This window comes from Kryptolebias marmoratus, linkage group LG5 (genome assembly GCF_001649575.2).
Source record: "Kryptolebias marmoratus isolate JLee-2015 linkage group LG5, ASM164957v2, whole genome shotgun sequence".
NCBI lineage: Eukaryota > Metazoa > Chordata > Actinopteri > Cyprinodontiformes > Rivulidae > Kryptolebias > Kryptolebias marmoratus.
The window spans coordinates 1603287-1630018 of record NC_051434.1 but is presented as its reverse complement, the minus strand read 5'-3'; the positions used below and the strand labels follow the sequence as shown (position 1 = coordinate 1630018).

Here is a 26732-nt window from a genome sequence, read left to right as displayed (position 1 = left end):
GTACAGATAAGAGGCAGAAACAAGTGACGAGTGTAAACGGAAAAAAAAAACACCAAGTCACGTAAGCAGTGAAATCCATAAAGCTACTCCGAGATGAGAAAAGGCTCCAGATCGATCCTGGAAAGGAAAACCTTTAGAAACAGAAGCACAGAGGTGATCCAAAGCTAAGAAACAAGTCCGGCTATGACCGAGAAAAGCTTATCGGCGTCAGTGTTTGTCTCCAAAACAAGATTCCTAAAAGTGATACTGGCTTGGAAAAACAATCAGCACAACACAAGGTTTGGCAGATCAAATGTAAAACAATAAATTATGAATAGTCCATTAATTAAAACACCTTAAAGGTCACCGAAGTCCAAAATACTGACTGAGAACAGCTGAGAAAGGTTTCAAAATGTTTTGGAGGCAAACTCCAGCAGGAAAAGGCTGATCTGTTTGGGTCGGACCACAGACTTTTACTCCACTCAAGTAAACTCAGTTACAGCGAGAGATGATGGTCGGCAACACGAACGAAACATAAATAAGATCGAGTCAGATAAAGTGCACAAGTGCTCAGTCACATAAAAAAAAACACGAAGCGGGACGCACAAAATACATTCATCGGCTTTTCATCCGAGACGCCACGACCAGAGACCGGGCTGGGGGGGCGGGGTCAACGAGTCAATAAGGCAGGCGGCCGGGTCACATGACCGGGAGAGTTCTGATGATGGGCGGGCGAGATGTGCAAAGTCCGAGTTCAAGGAAAAACTCTCCGAACTTGAGGTTTTAGATTCAGGTGGAATAAACAAGTACGATACATCATCTGAAATATCAGGATGTTACTGAATATCTCGATATATTGATCCTGTAATAATCGACTAAATGAAAAAATACTAAACTGCCCTAAAATGATCAAACTGTGGCGTCAGGTGGAGCCACCAGCGTACAACACGCCTGTCGCCTGTTTCCCAACAGAAAAACTATAAAAATAATCCACAGTTTATTCAGATTTTTAAAAAATATTTGGCTGCAGTGAGTCAATTATTGTATCGCAAAGAAGGATGATATCAATAAACCCCTCAGTCAATATCTGCAGGTTTTCAGAGTATTTGAAAGCTCCAGAAAAAAGCTAGTTATTAAACTTTTATTTACTTGTTATCCTAATAGTGTCAACAAAGGGTTTTTCTGAGAATATTTGCCTGTTGCATCATATTTAACACTTTATGTCTTCTACATTTTAATGATAAAGTTTCCCCTTAAAGCTGCTTTTTCTGCAGAAATAAGAGTAAAAACTAAACTTGTCGACGCTTCCTCAGCTGATGAATTCTCTCTTTAAATTATTACAGAAAATTAAAATAAAAGAAGAAGTAAGACTTGTTAGTTTTTATAACAACCTGCAGTTGTTTTTTGGAATAAAACAGAGAGCTCTTTGTGTCGGAGAGCAAACTGACGGAAAATAAAACATTTCTTTAGTGTTTCGGGCGTCATCATCAGAACTCTCGACTTTTACTCTCAGCCTCACGTCTCCTCTTCCTCCTCTTTCTCCTCTTCCTCCTCTTCCTCCTCGTCGTCTGCGTAACAGAACCTCGCCGCCGTCTCGAACCTCCCGCCGACTCGTGCACATGGCATCTGAAGAAATACACGACCCTAAAAAATAAAAATAAAGCTGCAAGTCCTTATTTAATCCCACGCTTTTATAAAAATCCTCCGTTTCCACCTGTCTGCTGTGCTTCACCTTATGTCATTGTTTCACTTTGCAAATTTTCTTATAAATTTGTACTTCTTTTTTTTTTTGCTGAAGTAGCCAAGGCATTTTGCACCGAGAAGTAAACATGAGTCGTCATCTTACAAATCTCAGAGGTAGAACCCTGACCATTTACTCAGAGAGGAGACTGGCAGGTAGATCCATAAGACAAACGGGAGTAAACAAACGCCGCCCGAGTTTCAGGCGGAGAAGCGGCCGACGGGAGGAAAAAAAAAAGCTTGAATGGAAACGTCTTGTTTTCAGTTTTTGTGCAATCCTGAGAGCCGCGGTTCTCTCAGACATAGAGGATGTCTGTGGGAAAGTGAAGGCTGTAGGTGGAGGGGTTCAGGTCTTGGCAGGACGGGGGCTGCGGCGGCGGCGGGCAGCTCTTCAGGTGCGGCGAGTCGCAGTCGTCCGACGTCAGCTCGGCGATGTCGTCCGACTGAGTGTCCGACATCTCCAGGTCGCTGCGGATGCTCTCCGGCTGAGCCAGCGTCACGTCTCTGAGCCCCTCCCTGACCGACGCGCCCGGGGACAGCCCCAGCGCAGAGCCGGACAGAGCCCCGCCCCTCCTGGAGCTGCAGTCCTGAGGCTCCTCCCCTCCAGGGGCGGCGGCCATGGCAGCAGAGCCCGGCTGCGGCGTGAGGTCCTCCTCGCTGGTCAGGCAGAGATGGCTGGGTTTGGTCTCAATGTCCACCTGGATCTCCAGGTTGGTGCAGTCCCTGCAGAGACCAGATTTAAGACAAGTCTGTCAACGGGACGTCCTGAGGACACTCAGCTGGGGACAAATCAGCTGAAGTCAGAGTTCAGAGACGCTGAAGGAGCGGTTCTTCTAAGATCATAAAAAATGTATGAGTTACGACTCCTGCTGGAGTCTGCTGGATTTGTTTCAAATAGTTACAGATTTCAGTTTAAATAGACTCTGAACATCAGCAGTTTAAGGCCGGGTGGTCTAAGGCGCCTCAGATCTCACCTGTCAGGTAAGGTGTAGGAGGAGATGATGGATCCGGCCATGCCCCGGGTGCTGGCGCAGTCACTTCCTGCCCCCAGGCTGCCCGTCTCCCTCTGGGACGACTCCTTGGCCAGTTCTCCTGGTTGGACCTCCAGCCTGGAGCAACAGAACCTCCATCTTACCTCTTTGGACTGGAGTTTCATGAAATGACCTTTGACCTCCTGACTCTGTTACCTGCTGTATTTGCTGGTCCGAGTCCCCAGAGCTCCCCCAGCCAGCGTGTTGAAGTGCGGCGTGTCACCCAGGTTCCCGGGGGCCACAGAGAGCCCCTCGCTGGGGGACGTGGTGCTCAGGCCGCTCACCGCTCCGTCCAGGCTGCTCTCTCCGAGGCTCGGAGACTTCAGGGCTCGCCACGCGTCCGCCACTGCACCACCGGGCGGGGAGAACGAGAGAAAACGTTAGAGCGAGGAAAACGGATCCGCCGGCTTGTCGGAGGACGCCGTGGGCTCAGAGCGCTCACCTGTGATCGGCCCGTCGTCCTCGTCAAAGTCGATCCGCACGCCACGCCCCTTCCCTCTGCTGACGCCGCAGCCGCCGCCTCTGCACAGCGAGATGGGGACCACGCCGTACACGTAGGCCAACATGATGGGAACGCCGATTCCTGGAAACCACGGGAGCTGAAGTTAGTCAGGAAACAAACGGCAGGTAGAAGACGTAAAACGCTGCTTCCTGTTCTTACCGACGCTGACGGCTGCGATGACCGGGGCCGTGATGATCGATAGGGCCACGCCCCCCGTGATGGCCATGTTCCTTTTATGGTGGGACGTCTTCTTCAGCTCGTAGTGAGCGTAAATCTGCAGCAGAGAAATAAATCCACAAAGCTCCAGTTTAATGAACACCAGAGTTTTTAGTCATCAAGTTGAATAAATTTATCTTTAAATCCACAGAATCTATAATCGTCACTTATTGCTGAATGCATATCGCCCACCACCTTTCAGCCGAAAGTTCTGGAGGTAAAACCATTTCAGTCAAACCTTCAATAATAAATAATCAGAGTAACTGTTGGATATGACGGTCAGCTGCTACCACATCAACTTTAAGCTCAGACTTACGGCCATTTATGTGTTTGCTACGGTCGATTAGCTGTGCTGCCATCTTGCAAACAAACATAAACAGACACAGACGCAAAAACATGATTGCTCTGTCTTTGCCTTTGCTGGCGGGTTATAAATTGGTGATGAATTGGGGATAAATCAGCGATAAATCGGTGATAAATCAGCAATAAATTGGTGATAAATCGGGGATAAATCAACGATAAATCGGTGATAAATCAGCAATAAATTGGTGATAAATCGGGGATAAATCGGTGATAAATCAACGATAAATTGGTGATAAATCAGCAATAAATTGGTAAAAAAAAATCGGTGATAAATCAGCAATAAATTTGTGATAAATTGGTAATAAGTCGGCAGTTGACTGTTGGTGGGTGAATAAAAAATGTGCAGCTTCACCTTCAGCCACAAGAGGGCGCCACAGTAAACCCTAAAAACTCAACTTTTTTGTCCTACAGTAAAAAAATACATTAAAACACATTAAAACGACAGCAGGAATATATTTTCATTTTCAAGTTTTATTTAATTTTAGACAAACTTATTCTCCCACCAAATAAAACTGAAGCAACAGTTTCTGATCCTGTTGAGTCTCTGAATCATCAGATAATTACGGGGATCATGTTTTAATCTGCAGCCAACAAATCATCTCATGAACCGCTGAACAGATTTTATTTCAATTTAACTAACAGTGAGCTCAAATCTGGTGTGGTAGTAGCTGAGAGTCATCCCCAACATCTACTCTGATGGCTTAGAGATTCTGTGACATATAACATGTTATTAATGTTATTTAGAAGGTTTGATCAAAACGGCTCCAGCTCCAGGTTTGGCTGTATTTTTATTTTTATTTTTGTGTTGCGTAAAGTTTTTTTTTTTCAGAGACGTGAGAAGAAAAGAAACAAACTAAACGGAACTGAGAGAAACTCTGACGTCTGGAGAAAACTTCAAAAGAAGAAGTGAAACTTCTGCCTCATTCTGCAACGATGGGACTTCCAGATAATCGCCACGGGAGGGTTATGAAACGCTGTGTATGTGTGTGTCTGTGTGTGTGTGTGTGTCTGCAAACAAAAAGAGAAACTGACCAAAAACAAACGAAAACGTCCGGCTCAGAGAGGAGGACGTTGTTTCAGGGAAGAGATGAAAGTTTCTAATGTTCGCACACAGATCAGATAACAGTGTGCAAATTAGGCCCCGGAGCTGAGCGATAACGTTTCACAACGTGTGTGTTACCATTTCCCCCACAGAAAAGTCCCCTCGCCTCCCCCCAGAGCTCACATTTCTTCCTGCTTTTGTTCGTTTCTCAGACAAATAAAAACAAAAACCCTCACATTGTTTTCATCTTCCACTTCCTGTCACGTCTGTGACTTTATTTATTAGTTTTGTTGAATGTTTATTAAAAATAAATGTTTATAATCTCCCTTCACTCCACTTTTACCCTAAATAATCACTGAAGTTTTCTGTTACTAGTTTCTCTTTAACCTGCTTTAAACTTTAAAATAAATAATAATAAAAATATTTATCTTTAAGGAACAGGAAAGACCAAATGATGGATTATAAAAGAATAGAAATATAGCAAAACAAAATGTTATTTCAACTATTCAAGAGTTCAAATAAAACAAATACATCATTTTAAGAATAAACACTGAAATAAATTGATAAAATGTTGGAAGCTGTGCTAATAACCGGAGCTAACGGTTAATTAGCGTCGCAATAATCTTAGTTAAAGAAGCTCCATTAATGCTTCAGGTTTGCAGGAGCTGTTCAGTTTTAAGCAGGACGTTTTGCTTCAATTATAATAATAATAAAATAAATTTTAAAACGTAGCTCTGAATCCTGATTTGGCGCCGATGATCAAAAACTCGTCGTACTTTTCTTTGAGTCTCAAATAATAAACTGAAGCTAAACGAAATTTAGGGTAAGAGCTGAAAAACTAAATCTGAAAATAAATATCTTTAATTATATTTTAGCTCCATTGGTTTACATGGAGGGGGCGGGGCTTAGACCTGTACTGACGCCGGCCACCAGGGGGTGCTGTTTCTCTAAACTCTACTGTGAGTTTCTGCGCTTCCTGGCTGTGTTGTTTTCACACCTGCCGTCTCTACATCCTGTGTGGCTAACAGTCATCGAGGTTTCTGTCCCCCGTTTGTCCCGCCTCCATCCAGGTGAGGAGTCTCACCTTGCGCCCGACGTAAACCGGGATGCCGATGACCATGGCGGGAACGGCGATCCCTGCGATGAGAGTGATGCCGACCGGAGCGCCGATCAGCGTTCCCAGCTGCCACAGGATCTTCTTCTTCCTGCTCCAAGGCTTCTTCCCCCAGAAGGTGCATCCAGACGGGCTGGAGGAGGGAGACGGAGGGAGACGGAGGGACAGGAAGTTAGCAAAGCGCAGACGCCTGAAGCGTTTCCTGCCGATCCCCGCAGGCTGACAGTACCTGAGGTAGTGCAGGTCGGAGATCTCCTTCATGCAGAGCCAGCAGAACTCGCAGCCGCAGACGGCGCAGGTCATGTGGTTGCAGCTGCCGTCGTTCATCTTGATGATGTAAGCGCCGCAGCGAGGGCAGGGCTTGATGTCATCAGCTGGAGACACAGAAAGGAGACAAGTTCAGGCGACGCCACGACCGCCGATCGCCGTCTCTGATGGAGAGTTGGTTCTCATCAGGATAAAAGGAGTCAAATCTCCCAGGAAGTTGGAGTTTTTTCCTCTGAACTCGATAAAACCAGCATTCCTCGGAGGAATGCATATCGCCCGCCAGCGTGCAGGTAAAAAAAAATCAGCTGATTTCGACCCGTCAGAGACATCAGGCCTTCATGAAGATGGCTCAGCTTGATCAGCAGACAGCAGCTTCTCTGAGAGCTGCAGGAAACGCCTCAGAACCTTCTCAGAAACAAAAACCATGAAGACATTTCAGGGGAAGAGTTCTCCGAGAACGCCGAGTCAGCGCCGAGTCAGCGTTCTGCTTACAGTTGATTCATGCGACTTTTATTTACAATCCAAACCATTCATATTTCAAAATGTTTGACCTGATCAGGATTAGTTCGTCATCACTTTAGGATTTCGTAACTTTTATACTTTTAGAAATATTTAACTTTTCCCCACAGAAACGGTTCCTTTAAAACTGAAATCTGCTTCGGTTCTCTGACGGTTTCTGTCTGTTAGCTACAGTTCAGCTAATCTTTAGCTTCTGTTCTGCTTGTTTTAACTTGAATACTTCGGTGAATTCTTTCAGCTCAGAAAACTCCGGATTCTCGGGTTGTTCAGCTCAGGTCCGAGGAGAAACGTCTCAACAGAGACATTAAAATACAAACGGGTGATTTACAGATTTACAGACACCTGAGGTCTGAGGGAGGAGTTTATAAAAACAAAAATATGTCGACAGAAAGAAAAAAATGCTGCAAAATTTTCATAAAACGAGACTCAACCAAGTGTTAAGCACAGGAGTGGAGCTATCATGGTTTGGGCTCAGGTTACGATTGAGGAGAAAACTCTGTTTCGAGGCAGCTCAAAATAAAAGAGAGAGAATAAATCTGTCCAACTGAATTTAAATCTGATTAAGACTCAATTTCAACCAGTTAATTTGAATTAATTAAGACCCGGTTCAGGTGAATAATAATCAAATTTTAGTTTATTCCAAATAAATACGGTCCAGTTCAGAGAGATCATCCTCCTGAACGAACTCGTCTCAGACTTTAAATGAGCAAAACACAAAAATCTTCCAGAAAATGATGTTTTACAAAAAGAATTCAAAACTTAAAGCAGTGGTCTCCAATCCTGGTCCTGGAGAGCCTCCATCCTGCAGGTTTTCCTTGTTTCTCTGCTCCAACACACCTGATTCATGGTTAAATCACCTCTTCATGTCCTGCAGAAGCCTGTTAATCACCCATTGATTCAGATCAGGTGTGTTGGAGCAGAGGAACAAGGAAAACATGCAGGATGGTGGCCCTGAGGACCAGGGTTGGACACCCCTGACTTGAAGACAATTAGCCTCAACACAAAGTTGACAGACTGCTCGGCTCGCTGGGACACTTCCTGCTCCTTAAAGGCCTCTCTGTGGCAGATGGGACAGATGTGGGGACAGATGTTGGGACAGATACACGAGGAGTTTTCTTCTGTTGCTCTGAAACAACTCGACGGCCTCTGCTCTCAGTTTCAGCCTCACTTTCATCGTCTCCTGTCGTTTGTTTTACATTCCTCCTGCTATCTCAGCTCCTCCTCCCCTCCTCCTCCTCCTCCTCCCCCCCTCAGTTTCTAGCAGCTGACGAAGCAGCAGGTACAGACACGGACGGAGCGTCTCTTTACGACTCCGTTCGCAGCTCTGGAGTTTCGTTGGAAAACTGGAGGAAGATTTGAGGAGAGAGGAAAAAAAAAAATGGCAGCTAGAGGAATTTACTTGATGTGTGTTTTAATTAAAGTGGGATTAAAGAGGAGCCAGGAACCGGCTCCTCTGTGAGACGGAAGGAGACGTGGGAGGATGAGATTAAAAGACACGCAGAGAATCGATGTTTGTTTGAACAGGTGTCCACAGGATCAGTTCAAATCCTGTCCTGGTTCCACTGCAGCTGTCCTCCTTTAGGACTCACCTGTCCCTTCATCATTCAGTGTCCTCTCTATCTGCATCCATATCTGTCCTCTTTGTCTCTAACATCCTCCTGTCCCTCCTCTGGACATGTCCAAACCATCTCAGTCTTTATCTCCCAGTCCTTCAACCTATCCTGGACCTCTGATGACCTCATTCCTGATCCTGTCCATCCTCGTCCCTCTCAAGGAGAACCTCAACGTCTTCAGCTCTGACACTTCCTGTCCTGTCTCCAAACCGTCCAACATGGCCGCTCTCACCACTGAGACTGCAACTAATCACATCAAAGTCAGTTTAAGGCTCGTAAAGATGGGTTTGAGGCAAATAAACTGTTTTTAAGTCATTTTATGGACGTATAAAGAGCCCTGGAGATGAATAATTTACTGATCGTTTATCTCGTCTTTATTTAATAGTTTTTATTGTTGAATAACTTTAAATTTGCACACATGAAGTGAAAGTGATGCTGAGAGGACGTCACTTCCTGTTTTCAGGAAGTTGCACGAAGAAGGAACTTTATTTCACTGTAATCGTTTCAATGAAACAGGGAAGTGACGACGCCAGAAATTCGTTTGGATTGAACAATTTATTACTGTCAGTTATTTAAATTAAGGCCGAGTTCCTGAAGGTTTGAGGGTTTTAGAGATGATATCAGCAACACAAATAAAGAAAAGAAAGAAATTAGGATTAAAATGCATTTCTTTAGGTTTTAAACTCTTAAAGGCTCGTTGGAACGTGTCTTTCAGGGACATAAATGGGTTTAACAGTGAAGCTGGTGCTTTCTGAAGAAACTGAAAGGTCTGAAGTCGTGCAGCTCGTTAGTGTGCAACTTTACGGTGCTGTTTGGGGAAAGCCTGAAGGACGCAGAGAGCAGGAGAAACAGAGACAGAAATAGAAAGAGATGATTGATTTAAGAGCTTCACACTTCCTGCAGCGGTGAGAACGAGCTCCTGACAGAAAGTTTTTCAGAGCGTCGGTGTCTGTGGGAGGGGGGACTCACCAGGGCCCTGGTCCTGGGTGTAGCTGGGGGAGTGGGTGTGCAGAGACTGCGCCCTCTGTTGGCGGGCCGAGTCGCAGGTCTGGTTGGGGTGCCATGCCTGCTTGCAGTGGTAGCAGAACTCGGCGCCGCAGCCTTCCCTGCGGCACACCAGCCGGGGGCAGCTGGCACAGCCCGAGGCGATGACGGCGAACCTGAAACACAAATCCACCAGTAAGAAAACATCTTATCATCCACGAGGAGCCAAACGGACCGTTGACGAGGAGGTTCTTCTCTACATTCAGGCCTTGGAGGGAACAGAGATAATGAGAGAAGCTGTCGTGTAAACTGTATCACTCCGACCTCCCAGAGAATAAACATGTCTGCCTTAGCGCCGCGACGTGGGAGGCCGGAATCAGCCGAACATCATCCTGAACGAGGTTTCACTCTGAATGAGAAACATTTGAACCGTCGTGTTCCTCTGATTACATTTATTCACAGCAGAAGGACGCAGCCGCTGAGGGACACGTTTCATATAACAGATTAAACTGAACTCATCTCTGAGACAGGAAGCAGAAAAAGACGAGACGAGGTTCGTCTTTCACTTTGACTCGACAGTCCAGGTTTGTCTGTCACGGGTCTCAGATGAGAGAGTCCCTCGTCAACAAGTCTTTGACTCGGAGACCAAAACCCAGTTCCTCCAGGATTTCGAGGGCATTTTTTGTGATTGTTGCGGCTAAAATGCCTGATTTCGCGGGGCATTTTCCTAAAAGTTGCGTTTTGTTTTTTTTTACTAAAATCAATAAACAACCATAACTTTTAATATATAAACCAAAAATGCTTCCTAGTTTTGTAAGATAATTCCCAACAAACATTGACATTCTCAAAAGGTGCTTTATTTGAGAACTTTGATAGCTTCTAAACTGACATTCATGAGCATTTCTGGATTGTCCCTGGTCTGCAGGAAGTGACGTCACGTGTCTTCTTCCTGAGTTATTTGGGCTTATTTTGTATTCCACGCTACACAAACCCACAAAGAAAAGACTAGACCGCAGAAACGGTGGAAAATCACTTTAGAAACAATAAATATTGGGTTAAAGTTGTGGTGTTTTGGACAAAGTTGCAAAAAGTTGCGATTTCGTGGGGTTTACTTGATTTTGCGTTAATAGTTGCGATCGCAACATCGCAAAATCCTGGAGGGTCTGAAAAGCTGGAGACCAGGTTTTTGCTCCAAAATGTGACAAAATAAAGAAAATCTCACCTGAAATCTGAGTCTTTGCGACTAGTTTTGGAAAACTGTGCACATTATTTTGTTTCCGCCTCATTTTATTTTGGTTTAGTTCACTTTAAAAAGATTTAGACCAGTTTTTAAACAATTATTACTTCTCATCGGTGTTTTTTTTGGACCTGGACATTCAGGGCTGTAGCCTCAAACGGCGCTACAGGATTTACAGAAACTAAATTGAGACTCTGGGACTGTTTTAAGAGAAGTTCGAAGTTCAAGCGACGACATCTGAAACTTCAGAACGTCTCGATGTTGTTCTCCAAACTGCCACCAGCCCAGTGAGATACCGCCTTTAATACAGCCTTTAAAACCCTTAATACCGCCTTAAAGGGACAGTCTGGTCATTTTGAAAGTCATGTTATCAGTAATCAACCAGGCTGATTACTTCCTGTTTCAGTTCTGTATCAGAGCAGTGTTTTTCAGAAAAATACCCGGCTGTGGATTTCTGCTCAATCCGAAAAGCAGAACTTTATCTCCGACGGCCTCCTGGCAGAAGTGAGTCATGTTCGGGGTGATTCATCGTTTCCAGTTTTTACCTCACCGGTTTCTTTTTGAGGTAAAAATACCACGAAAGAACCAGAACGAGAGCGCGTCTTTTCAGTCAGCCGGAGGGCAGGACGGTTCCCGTAAAAGGTGTCAAAGTGTGCCGAGTTTACAAAGACTGGAGTGAAAGTGTTTGAGCACCTTTCTGTGAATTAAAGGTAGGATGTGGTTCGATGTGAGGTTTCCCGAGATGGTGCAATCGAAAAAAGTCCACCGTCTAGCAAGTAAAGACCTGAAACCGGACCTGAGGGACGCATCATCCTTCAGCTGATGGTTTCGTTTTCAGCTCACCTTGTTGGAGCTAAAATCCTGTTTCCAGTAAACCTGAGCATCTCTGGAGTTTTTACAGATTCATCTACAGAAACTGAAACTGTGTCTCTGTGAGAAGCTGATGGGAACAAAACGCCTTAAGATCCAATGTTGTTTGTTATCCATCGGCTCATCCCTTGAGTTTGTGCCTCGAGATGAAAACATTCATCTGAAACGTGAAAAAAAGGAGCTAAAAACCTCCCGAATATCTGATTAGGACCATTTTACAAGATTACAAGAAACTCTGACTGCTTAAAATCAATTCTTCTCCCGAAAATCATCAATTTAGACGAAACTTTAACATTTCTCGAGCAACACCAAAACACGTTACAGGAAATGACAAACCCGAGTGCATTAATAAGAACACCAATAAACTTCTCCTTTGTTTCAAACCTGAAACCTTTAATTGGATTTCACAGGAACTCTAAAGATAGTAAAACATGCAGAGTGTCAATCAGAGGAGGAACCACAAAGGAAACTGTCACCAAAGACTGTCAGAAAACACGCCGTAGGAGGGAAATAAAAGCCCAAACGCCAACATTCTTCTGCTCCAACAAAACCAACGTGCTGCCATTTTCCTACAAGCTAATAAAACGCTTTTATTCTGCTCGGAGGAAAAAACAACATGACAAACATGTAATTGTTTTGGCACTTGTCTCATTAACGCCTCCTCAAACTGTGACAGGACTGATCTGAGATCAAAAATCTGTGAAAATCAGAGACCCTGAGTGGAAACTGCGACTTTCAGAGCTCGAGCTGCTCGCAACATTCGTCACCTGAGCTGCCCTCGCTCTGATTCATTACTGAGAATTTTATTCTCTTCAGACAAGACGAGACGAGACGCGACATTCCTGTAAAGAGTCGACTTTTCCCTGCGGCTCCAAACAAACCAAACATCTGCCAACGTTTCACGGAGCTGGAAGGAGGCTCGGCAGAACTTAACGCTTCATTAAATCCGTAAACCTTTAATTCAAACAGAGAGAGGCGTGTTTCATTCTGCAGCATTAATCTGATCAAATGATGACTGTTTAAGCTTTTATTTGAGCTCAGAAACTTGGTAAAAATCACAGCTTATCACGTTGAATTAACCATAAGTGATTAACTGTGATCAGGATGGATAAAAGGGACAAAACAGCCACAGAATTATAATTAAAACTCTTCAAATTCGGCCTTAGGATGAATCAAACGTGTGCAAAGCTGTGCAGAGCTAAGGTGACAGATTTACTTATTTGTCTCCATTATAAGATATTTTATCAGGTATTTATTGAGACATTTCAGCCTCAATATAAGTAAAATCAAAGAAAAAAATCAAAGCTTTGGTCATTTTTTACACGACAGGAAGAGAAAACATCAGAGGACGCCGCGTCGTTCGAGCTGAGACGTAAAAGACAACCTATTAGAGACGGAGGACAGGTGGAGGAGTCACACGGGCTGACAGGAGGCGTTCGCCGGCGCTCCTGTCAGCGCTCGTCTCCTCCGAGGGCCTCCAGGGAGCCGCCACGCTACGACACGCACGGCGGGCAGCCGTCCCGTCTCCGTCCAAGTTCCTATCGGTCTGTGCAATCAGGCCCCTGTTGCCCCGGCAACGGTCCCTCTGCGCTGCATCAGCAGTCGCCGTGGCAACCGACAGCTGGAGAGACAGAGATGGTCTTTGTGTTCTCACCGGATGGACGGGGTCAAAGGTCAAGCTCAACGAGGGGTTATCTGAGGGCGAGTCTCAGGGTCATTCAGGCTCACATCACCTTTATATTTATTTCTTTATGAACTCTTGGTTTATTTTTCTAAACATCAAGTTATCTGCCTATTTATTTAGGTCTTTTATTTATAATATTATTCATCCATCCGGTGATAAAAGTCCACTTATACTCATCTGTTCATATATATTTATATAAACATCCATCCGTTTGTTTTCATCGACTCTTCCAACATTCATTCCACCTGAATCAGATTTAGTGGAGAATATTTAACCCTAACTGTGTGTCTGCTGCTGTCTGAGTCCTTTCTTTCCTCCGGAGGACGACCTTCACTGTAAATCTGTCAGAAAACTGAAACCAGGTCACGTTAAAGTTCTGGTTTACAGTTAACCTGAGGAAGAAGGCCTCCTCCCCCGGATGTTTGTGCTGAATAACAACCCCGACTTAAAGAGGGGCTGAGTCACCGCTGACGTCAGACAGAGGATTGTCCCGTTACTTATTCAGGTCAGCGCCGCTCGCCTGTCCCTGCCACGATACCGCTGACACACACACACACACACACATAATTGAGTTTTGGTTGATTTTCTACAGGAAATTGCTCCAGCTCGCGTCTTATCTCTGCTCACAAACAGACGAAAGCTGCTGTTCCTTCCAGGAGAACGGGCCGAAACGTCCTGAGTCCACGAGCGCCACAGATTCACCTCCGATAAGGCCGAGAGAGACGCTCGTTTATGTCCACATCAGCTGCGCGGCGAGAAATCACACCAGAAACACGAAGGGAGACGGAAACCTGATCCTCCAGGGCTGATATTTACACAGATGTTTAAAAGAAACATCTGTCCTCAGTCATCGATGACTCACTCTCCAAACAAAGACCAGAATCAGAGACGCCGTGACGACACAGGTCTGATAGGAGACATAAGGAGGGAAGATTATTACACAACTCCCAGCTCTATTCACCACGCCAGAAACGTCGGCCATGTTGTTTCAAAACACCCGACAGGACGGACAAACGAGGATTATTTCAACTCAGAATAAAACTTCGTAACTCCACTGTTAACTCTGTTAACTTCATTAAACACCAGGAAACTCGCCGGATTCAGCCTCTGTTCGGCCTTTTCTTACAGTCAGCTTCACCGATACTTCAGCTACTTTTAGCTAACATTTAGCTTTCAGCTCAGCTATTATTACTTTTAGCTAACTTTTAACCACGCTTTTCCTGTGCTTAGCAAGCTTTTTGCCATCCTTTTGCTGCCTGTAGTTTACGGTTAGCCTTCTGCTGTTAGCAGCTTATAGCTAGCCTTTTGTTGCTTTTAGATTTACTAGCATTTTAATACTTTTAGCTTTTCGCTCATTTTCCTACTTTTAGCCTGTAGTTCATTTTGTTGCTTTTAGCTTGCTGCTTCTAGCTAGCCTTTAGCTACTTTTAGCTTTAGCTACTCTTAACCGATTGCTGTGCTTAGCAACTGTTTTGCTACTTTTAGCTTTTTGCTATCCTTTTGTGGCTTTTAGTTACCATTTTGCTGCCTATAGTTTATAGCTACCCTACTGCCGTTAGTAGCTTACAGCTAGCCTTTTGCTACTTTTAGCCTTTAGCTACTCTTAATCGTTTGCTGTGCTTAGCAAGTGTTTAGTTACTTTTAGCTTTTTGCTATCCTTTTGCTGCTTTCAGCTAGCCTTCTGCTGCCAGCATAGCTAACCTTTTGTTGCTTTTAACTAGCATTTTGGTTTGTTTTCCTCATTTTATCTTATAGCTTGTTTAGCTGCTTTTAGTTAGCTTTAGATACTTGTAGCTAGCCTTCTGTTGCTTTTAGCTTATAGCTAGCCTTTTGTTGCATTTATCTAGCATTTTGCTACATATTCCTTTTAACTAGTATTTTAACACTTTTTGCTTGTTTTCCTCATTTTATCTTATAGCTCATTTAGCTGCTTTTAGTTAGCTTTAGATACTTCTAGCTAGCCTTTAGCTGCTTTTAGCTTTCAGCCAGTATGCAGCTTCCTTCAGCTGGAACGAGTCAGGCTCATCTTCAGCGCTCGGCGCTCTCTCTGGCGTCGCAGCAGTTTTTAGTTTTGCTTTAAGAAGCCGAAGTTTTAACTTCCTGTCAGTAGCTGTTTTATTTCTGCAGAAACAGCTGAAGTCAGATTCCTGAGTGTTTCTGAATAGAAGCAGAAGTCTTCGGCTGCCTTCCTCACGACACCGAATCACTCGAGCGTCTCATGTGGAAACATTTGTTCCAGAAACTGAGCCGCCGGCCTCGGGTTCAAACTCTCAAACATCTGCCGCAGACAGACACCCTCCCTCACAGCAGTTTGGGACTTCCTCGTTTGTTTTTGTTTTTTTTAAGTTGCCACACAAAGAAAAGTTTCCTCTCGACAGTGGCACGAACGAGCCCGGACAAGCGGCGTCTCGTCATAAAAACCGGAGGAAGAAAGTTGCTTCATCAGTCGCTCAGTATTTTAACTGTTCAGCTGCCACTCACTGTGTGTCCATTTGTGTCTGTTAGCAAAATATCTGGACGGATTTTAATGAATCTCTCAGGAAGCCTTTATTGGATGTCATTAAAAACATGGCCACCCCAGCTAATCCACACAGACAGCTACAACTCCGTCAGTTTTACAGATTTTCAGGTTAAGTTTGCTGTGGTAGTAGCTGAGAGTCACCTGCAACACACACTCTGAGCTCTGAGCTCTATTTTAGGTTCTGTAGGACATTAAACTGCTTTAACCTTTAACCCGGTTCTTACCCGCAGTCCGGTGCCGGGCACCACCTGCAGTCCGGGTCGGAGGCGAGGCACCTCCTCAGCAGGAACTCCTCGTACTTCTCCAGCAGCGCGGCGTCGTCCAGGATGTAGGCCACCTGCCGGGGGACCAGCCGCTCGGCGCACTCGGGGCAGCTGAGCTGGACCCGGCTCTCCGTGATCTCGATGCGGAGGTACTGGCGGAGGCAGCAGAGGCAGGAGCGGTGGCTGCAGCCCAGCAGCTCGGGCAGCTGCTCGGCGGGCTGCCGCACCAGGCACAGCGGGCACTCCAGGAGGTTGGACTCCCCCGAGGACAGGGACGGCTGGCTGGAGGACAGCGGCTTGGACGGGGTGCTGCAGGCGGCGTCCTTATCTGCCGCCGTGGGCGTCGCGGAGGCAGCAGCGGGCGGTGAAGTCAAGGCGGACGGCTGATGCGTTAAAGGGGGGGCCGCTCCTCCTGCGGAGCCCCTGCTGCCCCGGGACCCCCGTTTCCTGTGGAACAGGCTGTGGAAGGAGATGCGGCTCTGATGTTTCCCCGCCGCATGGCACTTTGGGTTTGGGACGCCACTGACTGACGAGTGGGACGACTCGGAGTCCTTTTCTGATCCCATTTGTCCTTAAAGCTGTCCCTCTGCCGAACCAGCGAGTTTTATCCTCCTGAATGAGCCTCCTCCTCCAGAGTAAGATCAGACGAACAGAAACAGAAAGAGGCGACGACGTGAAGATCAGAAATCCCCCTCGGCTCTCAGAGTTTCTCTCCAACTTCTCGGTCTAACGGGTCACAAAGACAGAGAGGGACAGAAAAGGCTTTGACCCTGTGAGCTCAGACCGTCCGTCTGAATCCAGACTAAAAGGAGGAGAAGGCAGAGAACTCCACGGATCGATTGTTGGAACTCCTCCTCAGCTGCTCTCCGGCTGCTCTCCTCTGAACGCTCCTCTCTGTCAGGAAGAAGAAGGCAGGAAGTTACCTCACAGAGCATGCTCAGTATGACACACACAGCCCTCCTCCTCCTCCTCCTCCTCCTCCTCCTCCTCCTCCTCGCTCTGTGTCTCTGTGTCTCTGAGCCTTTGATCGGCCTGCAGCGCTGAAACACGCGTGTCAGACCGAACACGCCAGCTACGCCTGGAACCAGAAACCCGCACGCATGACATCATCCCCCGGTCCAGCCAATCAGGCAGCCGAGAGCTCGCCCTCCACTCCACGCAGCGCTGATAGTGCTGTTACCACGGCAACGCCTGCTACGAGGCGAGCAGCCACCGTGACACACACACACACACACACACAGAAACCTTCAGAACCCAAACAAACAGGTATGACGCCCAGAAACAGGCACATGACAGTCTGTGACAACACACACACACACACACACTCAGAAATATGGAAGACTGAATTGGACAAAATCAGGAAGATGTGTGTGTGTGTGTGTCTGTTAGCAAAATATCTCATGAATCACGTGACGGATTTTAATGAAACTTTCAGGAAATAATCACTGGATGAACGTCTACAGATGATTACCTTTCGGAGTCAACCCAATTCAAAATGGCCGCAACAGCTAACCAACATTAGCAAACATAGAAATGGAAATAACTAAAATCATGTTTGTTTTAAAATTAAATTTATTAATGTTGTTTTTTTTCTACAGAATTTTCAATTGCTTTTTATTTCTACAAGTTTGTTCTGCAGAAAAATGTCTAAAAATAAATTATACAGCGAGTATACACACACACACACACACACACGCCTGCATGCAAAGTAATAATTACTTACACACCAAACACACACTAATCCTGTCCTCCCTGTAATTACAGGCTGTTTGTTGCAGCAGCTGAAGGTATTCCTTTAAAAACAGAAACAAATAAAGTTTTAGTTCCTGAAACGTCTCCAAACGGAGGAGCTGAAGATAAACGGACTCACTGAGGCGAGCAGATGTTTGTTTCTGTCTGCGACCGACAGACTCTGATTGACTGAATGTTGCCAATCGGATCACACACACACACACACACACACACACGGTCTGATGTTTACTGGGTGTGTGTGTGTGTGTGTGTGTGTGTGTGTGTTGGAGAGGTTGTGATGCACAGAAAATATCAATAATCCGATCAATCAGAGAGCTGACCTCTGAGTGAACTAAACACTAAATCAGATTAAAATGTTGTATATATACTGATTTTTTTTTTACTTTTTAAGTCTTTTTATTCATTTATTGCTATTTAAATACAATATATATGATATAATATATATTATAATATAATTTTAAGTAAATTTTATGCAAATAATTTAAATGGTACTGATGCTGGTGCCCCCTAGTGGTCAAATTATTAACTTCACCTGGAGTCCATGAAGCAGGTGATCATTTTGTTGTTTTTAACTGTTTGTTAGTCCTTAAAATAAATAAAACCCTAAATGGACGCTGCGCAGAATAAAGATGGAAATCCTCACATTTTGAACTCGACTAAAAACTGAATGAAATTTAATTTAAATGAGCGTTTTACAGAGAAGAAAAAAACAGATCTGTGCCCAGTTAAATACAGTTTAACTCAAACTACATAAATAAAACGTGTAGACTGATGAGTTTAAACTGTAACAACAAAAAGATGATATTTTTAACTCCTGCAGGTATTTAAACAAAGGAGGAGTAAATAAACAACAACCTGGTATTTAATTGTTTTAGTTCAGGAAATCCTGGATGAAAAGATGAAGACTCACTTTGGATTTTAAATATTCTCACGTTTCTTCATCTTCAACATCCAGGAAGTTGTAGATTAAACATCAGTGTTGGGAGGAACAGAGTTCTGCTGCAGGCGCCTTTCTGTGCTCAACACATCCGGGTACGAAGTGTCCGAACCTGCAGAGGTCCCGACCGACCCCGAGGGACTAAGAGACAGGGTTGGTGGTTTGGATTTGAACCTGATTTCTCAGGAACTGAGTTTGGATCTTTAAGAAGAAGACGCTCCTCTGATGGTCGCTGCAGAACCACAGGTTCCTTCTGATTAAAGCAGAAAGCTGAGGAGCAGAAAGAGACGAATCTGAGGCGTCCACTGGAGACAACAGAAACGGGTCAGAGGTCTGAGGAGGACCTGGAGGACCTGGACCATGCACAAGGATCTGGACTCTGCAGGAGGACCAGGATTCTGCAGGAGAACTAGGAGGACCAGGAGGACCAGGACCTGGACTCTACAGGAGGACCTGGAGGACCTGGACTCTGCAGGAGGACCTGGACTCTGCAGGAGGACCTGGACTCTACAGGGGGACCTGGGGGACCTGGACTCTGCAGGGGGACCAGGAGGACCAGGTGGACCTGGACTCTGCAGGAGGACCTGGACTCTGCAGGAGGACCTGGACTCTACAGGAGGACCAGGAGGACCTGGACTCTGCAGGAGGACCAGGAAGACCTGGGGGACCTGGACATTGCAGGGGGACCAGGAGGACCCGGGGGATCTGGACTCTGCAGGGGGACCAGGAGGACCTGGACTCTGCAGGAGGACCAGGAGGACCTGGGGGACCTGGACTCTGCAGGAGGACCAGGAGGACCTGGACTCTGCAGGAGGACCTGGAGGACCTGGACTCTGCAGGGGGACCTGGACTCTGCAGGAGGACCAGGAGGACCTGGACTCTGCAGGAGTACCTGGAGGACCAGGAGGACCAGGAGGACCAGGACCTGGACTCTGCAGGAGGACCAGGAGGACCAGGAGGACCAGGACCTGGACTTTGCAGGAGGACCAGGGAGACCTGGACTCTGCAGGAGGACCAGGACCTGGACTCTGCAGGAGGACCAGGGGGACCTGGACTCTGCAGGAGGACCTGGAGGACCAGGAGGACCAGGAGGACCAGGAGGACCAGGACCTGGACTCTGCAGGAGGATCAGGAGGACCAGGAGGACCAGGACCTGGACTCTGCAGGAGGACCTGGGGGGCCTGGACTCTGCAGGAGGACCAGGAGGACCTGGACTCTGCAGGAGGACCTGGAGGACCAGGAGGACCAGGAGGACCCGGAGGACCTGGACTCTGCAGGAGGACCAGGAGGACCTGGACTCTGCAGGAGGACCTGGGGGACCTGGACTCTGCAGTCCTGCATGTTTCTGTTTGTTTGTCGAGCCGCCTGCAGCAGCAGTGGAGTAGGAGGACAAGTGGAACAAAGTGTTGATAACAAATCTCAGACTGTTCAGCTCCATCTGCCAAATGATGAAACACAGCACACACACACACACGCGCACACACACACACACCTCCCAGGATTCATTCCTCTGTTTGGTCTGTCAAACAGGGAAACGTCTTCAGAGCGAACAGAACCTCAGGGAACGAGTCGATCCGACCATCTGAGGGTGAAACTCTGATGTCGTTCTTACATTTATTTTATTTTACAAAGACGACAGCTTCAAGCTAAAAGACTTCACAACACGTCAGCCGACGATTAAACTTTCAGAAAAACAGAGATTTTTGTTTCTGTTCAGTAAGATTAAACACGTTTAGGTGACTTCTAACATCACTTATTAAACAAATTCAACAAATCCAGAATCAGACGAAGCCACAGATTAAATATAAAGAGTCAGAACTGTATCCTGGACCCAGAACTCACTGAGGGGCTCGTGTCTCCTCACCCTGGGACCCCCCAGGAGGAGCTGGAGGTGCCTCAATGTGGCTGCATTCTCTAAGTTTGCCACTAGGTGTCACTAAACCCCAACCACGAACCAGTCCTCGGCTGTTAGAAACAAGCCGACGACTCGAAGCTGCCAGAAAATCAGCAGGTTTTCATTTTCAGGCTCTGTGAAGGCGACAAATCGAGCAGCGGGGACGCCGTGTGGACACCACGAGGACGCCGCGTGGACACCATGTGGACACTGTGTGGACGCCGCATGGACGCCGCTTGAGCAACCAGTTCGTTCAGGAACATCGCGGCCTGTTTTTGTGCCCGTGACCCACAGAACTGAACCACGTTTACGCTTCAGAAGTGAGCCGTCACTGTTCCTCAGTCAGATTACACCTGCAGAGCTCCAGAATTTACTGAAACTAAACGGAGACAAGTCCGAGACGCCTGCAACAACTTTGCAACTGTTGTAAGAGAACATTTGTTGTATTTTTATTTTGGGAACATGCTCAGAAATGAAGCGGAAAGCCTCTGAGACTAACCGGAGGAACCCGAGAACTCTGCAAACGTTTTGAGACATTTTGGAGACTCCCTTGCAAATTCTGTCCACCAGCTGGTTCAGTGTGTTGTAATAACAACCGCAGCCTGCAGAGGTCGCTGCTGAGACTTTTACCTAACAGAAGTCCTAGTTCCTGCTGGGTTCTCTGAGTCAGAGAAGTCAGAGGCGGGTGTGTTCCTGCAGGTAATCTGCGCTCACCTGTCCCGGAGACGGCCCGTTCTGTTTGACACTTTGAGTCTCAGCGTTCTCTCGGCGTTCTCGCCGCAGGGCACGGGCCAACCTACATGCACGAACTGGCAGAGGACGCACTCCTACACGCCACCCCGGCACGAGGAAACAACCGGAGCCAGCGCTGAAACAATCAATCTGAAACAGATTCTGGTTCCAGCTGGATTCTTCTAAAATGATCTTAAACCGGAATCTGCTGAAACAAAGTGAATAAAATGAGCCAATCAGGCAGCAGGAGGACCGGCTGACAGCTACAGGTGAGCTGAGGGCCGATTCTTCGCCTCGACACGTCTAATCACACTCATCCAACATGAAGGCGATGGAACGTCATCCTTCGTGTCACGCAACATTTCCTCCAGAAACAACCAGCTGGAAAGGCTTCAGATTAATCAAGCTTTTCTTTTATATTCACCGAAAGAAAAACTTTCATGTTGATCGATCTGAGCCTAAATAGTAGCTTAAAGCTGTTTTGTTTGCAGAGATGAATGATTCGGATTCAGAAAGAATGAGTCAAAGTAAAAGACGGAGAACGAATCAAATCATCAGCAGGACGTTTGTAGAGGGAAGGAAACGTAAAGACAAATATAACAACGACGCTTCAGTGTTCGGTTTAACATCAGTGTCTTATTTATTCCTGTCACGGCCCGGCCTTTCCGCAGAACTTCCCTGATGTTTCTGCTTCTTTACGGACAGCTCGGGTTCCTGTTCACGCTTCAGTTGGTGCTTAGCAGGAGACAGCCTGTCGTCCCTCTGCTCTGTCCAGCGTCTCGTGTCCACCTCTGACACGGCTCAACGAAAGAAGAAACCAAAAGGCTTCAAGACGTTTACAGCAGGCGGATCAGAACCTCATCCTGTTTGCAGAGATTCTGATCAAAGTCCTGCTAATCTGAGAGCCGGGGGCCGACAGGTGGTCTGCTGCTAATCATTTACTACGAGTGTGTGTGTGTGTGTGTGTGTGTGTGTTTTAGCGCAGAGCTAATTAGAGTCAATTAGCTAGAAGGCTAACTGAGCCTGATGTAAACAAACCTCTTTGTTTCCACGGAGCAACGATAAACAGCCTAACAGGCAGCTAAATATGTTCAATAAAAAGGATATTTTTATGAATTTAAACTTAATGTTAAAGTTTTCCCAATATATTTTTATTTTCTGGTAAAGCTAAAGTTTAAAGCAAAGATGTTGGCCAATCTGTGAGCTAAAAGTAGCTAAATGTTAGCTGAAAGATGCAGCACAATAGCTAAAATGTTAGCTAAAGGCAGCAAAGGGCTAGTTAGAAGCTAAAAGTAAGAAGAAGGAGAGATCTCAGTGTATTTCTGCAGGGGAATATTTGTAAATAAAGTTAAATATTTTAAAAAGTATAAAAGTTACGAGTCCCTTCTAAGAACACAGAGTGCGTAGAACTAGTTAGGAGAGTTAAAAGTTATGAAAACAATAGTTTGTTTACTTCACAGCTGAAACAACAAACCTGTTTGTCTCATTCTGGATTTTTTTTTAAATCGTGTAAAAACCCATCCGGTGTGGATCAGATGAGAACTCATCGACGTGTTTACAGAGAACACAGGAAGCTGCTCAGCCCAGAAAACCGCAGATCGAGAGAATGGGAGGAGAATTCTGTGGAAGCGTCGGCCCACGCTGCCAGACGTGATGCAACCTCTTCCCTGGAAGTAACCAAATCAGTGCACGCACACACACACACACACGCCCTGACTGTGTGTGTGTGTGTGTGTGTGTTCCTGGAAATTCCTCTGAAGAGTCGATAAAAGATCATCATTTTTGGCTGCTTCTAACTTCCTGCAGATCGAGCCAAGCGCCTTTGAACATTTTAAACAAACACCTTTTTTCACTGGAACCCAAATCCTCCACGTTTCGAGCTCTGATCGTTTCTGGGCTGCAGATCTGAGCTCAACTCAACATTAAATACAAGACAGAGGTGCTGCGTAAGCAACACGTCTCTTTACAGATGTTCCAGATGTTTCTGTAAACATCTGGACCTGAGGTCTGCCCATTCTGTCTGTTCAACAGTCCTGGATGGGAGGCACTAATGCACCCCCATACCATCAGAGAGGCAGGCTGACCTCAGAGCAGTTCTCCTCTTTGGTCCAGAGGAGACACATCTGTTCACATCTGGCTTCTTCTTTGCCTGATAGAGCTTTAAGCAGCATCTGTGGACGGCGCGGTGAACTGTGTTAACAGACAGTGTTTCTGAGCAGAACCAGAACCAGCTGTGACCTTTGACCTCAGAGACTGGTGAACCTCTGCCCATCTTTATCTCCACTCCTCTGACTGACCTGCTGAGGATTAACTTCATTAGTTACTAAATTCTCCTCCAGATGTTTCTGATTCGAACCACTCTGTTTTACTTTTCTTTAGATGCGTTGCTGCCGTCAAATTTAATTTACTTTACTTTTTTCCTTAATATGTTACGATTTTACTGTAAACATTTGATCTGTTATCATGTTCCATTGTGAATAAATTATGGGTTTATGAGATCTGAGGGATTTCTTTCTGTTTTTCTTTAGTTTGATTCAACCTGGGGTTGTACGAAGGACGTGTGGTCCTCCAGTCTGGAGTTTCTGGTCCTGGTCAGAGGTCAGCGGTCAGGTGGATCATTATCTGGTTCAGAGCCGGTTTCGGTGCCGGTATCATCCCGAACTTCAAGTTACAGCCTCTCTTATCTCATGAGCTGAAACTGGGCTTTGTGCTGCTGCTTCCTCTCAGAAACCCGAGTCCTCTCACTCGGCGTGCGTGAGGAGCTCAGAGGTTTGCTCTCAGACGCCGTAGCGCCAGCAGGAACCACATTAAACATTCAGCAGCTCGGCAGTGCAGCTCCTGAACACTCCTCTAATTATAGAAGCTCCCAGCCCGGTTCTGTGCGCATCGCTCCGGACTCTCAGCGCTCCTCGTCTCTGCTGCTGCGTGGGTGGGAGGCGTGAACGACAAACGGCGCAAAAACAAAGAAAGTCCAACTCTCAGTTCGCCTCCCACTGCATGAAATGATTAATTCTCTGCAACCTGTGGGTAAATAAACACATCTGATAATCAGAGTGAAACAGGTGGGGATCACAGCAGCCTGCATGGAGACCAATTACTGCTTTTAACACCTGGAATAACGTTAAAGAGACGCGTTGCTGCCGGAAAATTCAAAATTATCTTTTTTTTTTTCTAAAACAAAAAGGCCAAACATCTTAGATTCAACATTTAATGTGTTTACTATGATCCACTGGGAATAAATATGGGTTTAGGAGATTTGCAGATGATTGCTTTCTTTACACGACGTCCCAAATTTGAATTAAATTTCATAATCAGACAAATTTGACGTGCTACTGCTAGCTGCTGCAGCTGCAGTTTACATGTAAACAACCAGAAAATACTAATTTGATAAAGTAGAAGTTAACAGTATGTTATAGAAATATTCCCCATCAGTTTTAATCCTTTGAGCAAGAATTTCAAGAACTGAAGCACAATAAATCAGTTCAGGACCGGACCGGACTGGGTTCAGTTCTGGGGGTTTTGTTTTTATAAATTAATACAGACCGTTTTGATTGGAAGCCTAAAACTCTTCAAAAGATTTATGAATAAAAACAAACAAAAATATGACACTTTATAAGAATATAAACGGGTTTTAAAAAGCTATAATTTACACCAAACCATTGTTTTTCCCCCTAAACTTAAATAATAAGAAAAAAGAAAGTAAACTTTATCCTGGAGTCATTTTGATTTTTATTTAAAGTAAAATTAAGACTTTTGATCAGGTTTTTAACTGGCAGCTCTGAGGATTTATTCCTAATAAAATAAAGTCTTTTTTCCCAAATAAATCCATCTTTGTCCTATTTTTATTTTCAGCAGGAACACACAAACCTTATGGTATTTCTGTTTTATTTAGTGAGAAAACTTAAAATATGTCGATAAAAACAAAAACTCTGACTATATTTAGGATTAAACAAATAAATTACTGCTTTAATTTGCATGTTAGTCAAAAAGCCTCGCCTTTTTGCAATAAAAGCAACAATAAACAGGTAATAGAAGGAAATAATAACTATAATAATAATGTTAAAGTGTTAAATTATAAACATCACAGTTATTTTTATTCCTCAGGAAGCTTCAGCTCAGAGTTTAAACACCTAAAACAGTATTAATGGAGAAAAAAAATCATTTTTAAACGTAAATAAATCCAATCCTTCCTGCTATTTAAAGAGCTTCACTTTAAATACAGAATGTATTACATAACAGCCAACAAAAGTGAAGGTTTGTTATCAGTAAGCAGCTTATTTATCCGATCAGGTGGCTCTACATTTCAGGTTTATTATAAATATCAGAAGTTATCAGTCATTTTAAAGCTGCCATAATAATTATTTTATTCCTTTTGATGAGGTGACTTATTGTCTTCAGAGCAGTGATGCTGGAGGATGTCACCACACCCCACATGGATGGAAAATCTGAGGAAAAGGTCCTTTTTACAGCTGTGTGGAGGATTTAAAGGGTTTAATTCCTGCTCAGTTTATGATTAAATCACACCAGGCTGTTCGGATCCAGGTTTCATGTTTCTGTTCTGGAGAATGACATCATGTTCTCCTGGATGGAGATGTTGGGATTTATTTCTGTTTTTGTCACAGCTTGTCCTCTCCGGTGATATTCGGCCGCCCTGACTTTCAGCTCACGGCTCTTTTCCCGGTTTATTCCGGTTATTCTGACCCGGAAAGCAGCGTTTAAACCCATGCCATCTGTAAAAACCCCATCCTGCAGCAGCAGCAGCGGCGGCGGAGGAACACTCACCTCTCAGCAGGATTTCTTCCTCCGCAGCGGCTGTTCTGGACCTCCTCTCTGAGCCGAACCACCCGGAACCACCAGCTGCCGGTCCGTCCCGTCCTCGGAGGCCGTGTCCGCCTGCCTGCTCCGAGTCTCCGGGGTTTTCTGGGGGATTACAGCGGGCCTCTGGTCCTCCTGCGCTCCGGCAGGTGAAAAACTCTGACGGGGGATAATCTCTGCAGCTCGCTCCGCTGCCGCCCCTTCGCGCTCTGACGTCAGGGAGGAAAACCCCGTCGGTGACGTAACGCCAATGCGTAACGCCGTCGGTTCACCGGAAGCCCCACCCCTCCTGGCTCCTGAATTCAATTAAACTTTATTTAAAACAGCATTTCTAAAGATCGAAACAACCCAGTACTCCAAAAAAATAACCAACAAATCAAAACTTTTTTTTAATAAAATATATGGAATAATTATAGACCGAACTGTGCTAGCTAGCTTGTATTTATTTATTTGTAGCTAGCTAGTTAGCATTTGTTGTTTTAGCTAGCTAGTTAGCATTTATTATGCTAGCTAACTACCAGTTACAGGTTACTGAGCTTGCTAGCATTTGTAGAATTTTGTTTAAATAGCAATTATTGTATTTTATTTAGCTAGGTAGCATTAGTTGCACTAGCTATTATTTGTTGTATTTTAACTCACCAGCATTTATTGCATTTT

General features: G+C 45.4%; 1 protein-coding gene across 1 annotated transcript; it reads right to left on the bottom strand.

The window, feature by feature from the left end:
• rnf19b (ring finger protein 19B) lies at positions 1 to 26246 on the bottom strand. Its single transcript, XM_017436360.3, has 10 exons — positions 26043 to 26246; positions 15907 to 16839; positions 9356 to 9546; positions 6217 to 6361; positions 5958 to 6120; positions 3412 to 3526; positions 3193 to 3333; positions 2907 to 3096; positions 2694 to 2828; positions 1 to 2442 (listed from the first exon to the last, which is right to left on the bottom strand). Exons 2-10 carry the CDS (start codon positions 16509 to 16511, stop codon positions 2016 to 2018), a joined length of 2112 nt encoding a protein of 703 aa, XP_017291849.1. The 5' UTR covers positions 16512 to 16839; positions 26043 to 26246; the 3' UTR covers positions 1 to 2015.
• Between the last annotated feature and the right edge of the window lie 486 nt (positions 26247 to 26732).

Coding starts and splice junctions, on each gene's coding strand:
- rnf19b (XM_017436360.3), bottom strand. CDS start 16,511: ATGGGATCAGAAAAGGACTCCGAGTCGTCCCACTCGTCAGTCAGTGGC. Junction 6,121..6,216: donor TCCGACCTGCACTACCTCAG/GTACTGTCAGCC, acceptor TCCCTCCTCCAG/CCCGTCTGGATGCACCTTCT. Junction 3,334..3,411: donor CATCGCAGCCGTCAGCGTCG/GTAAGAACAGGA, acceptor CGTGGTTTCCAG/GAATCGGCGTTCCCATCATG.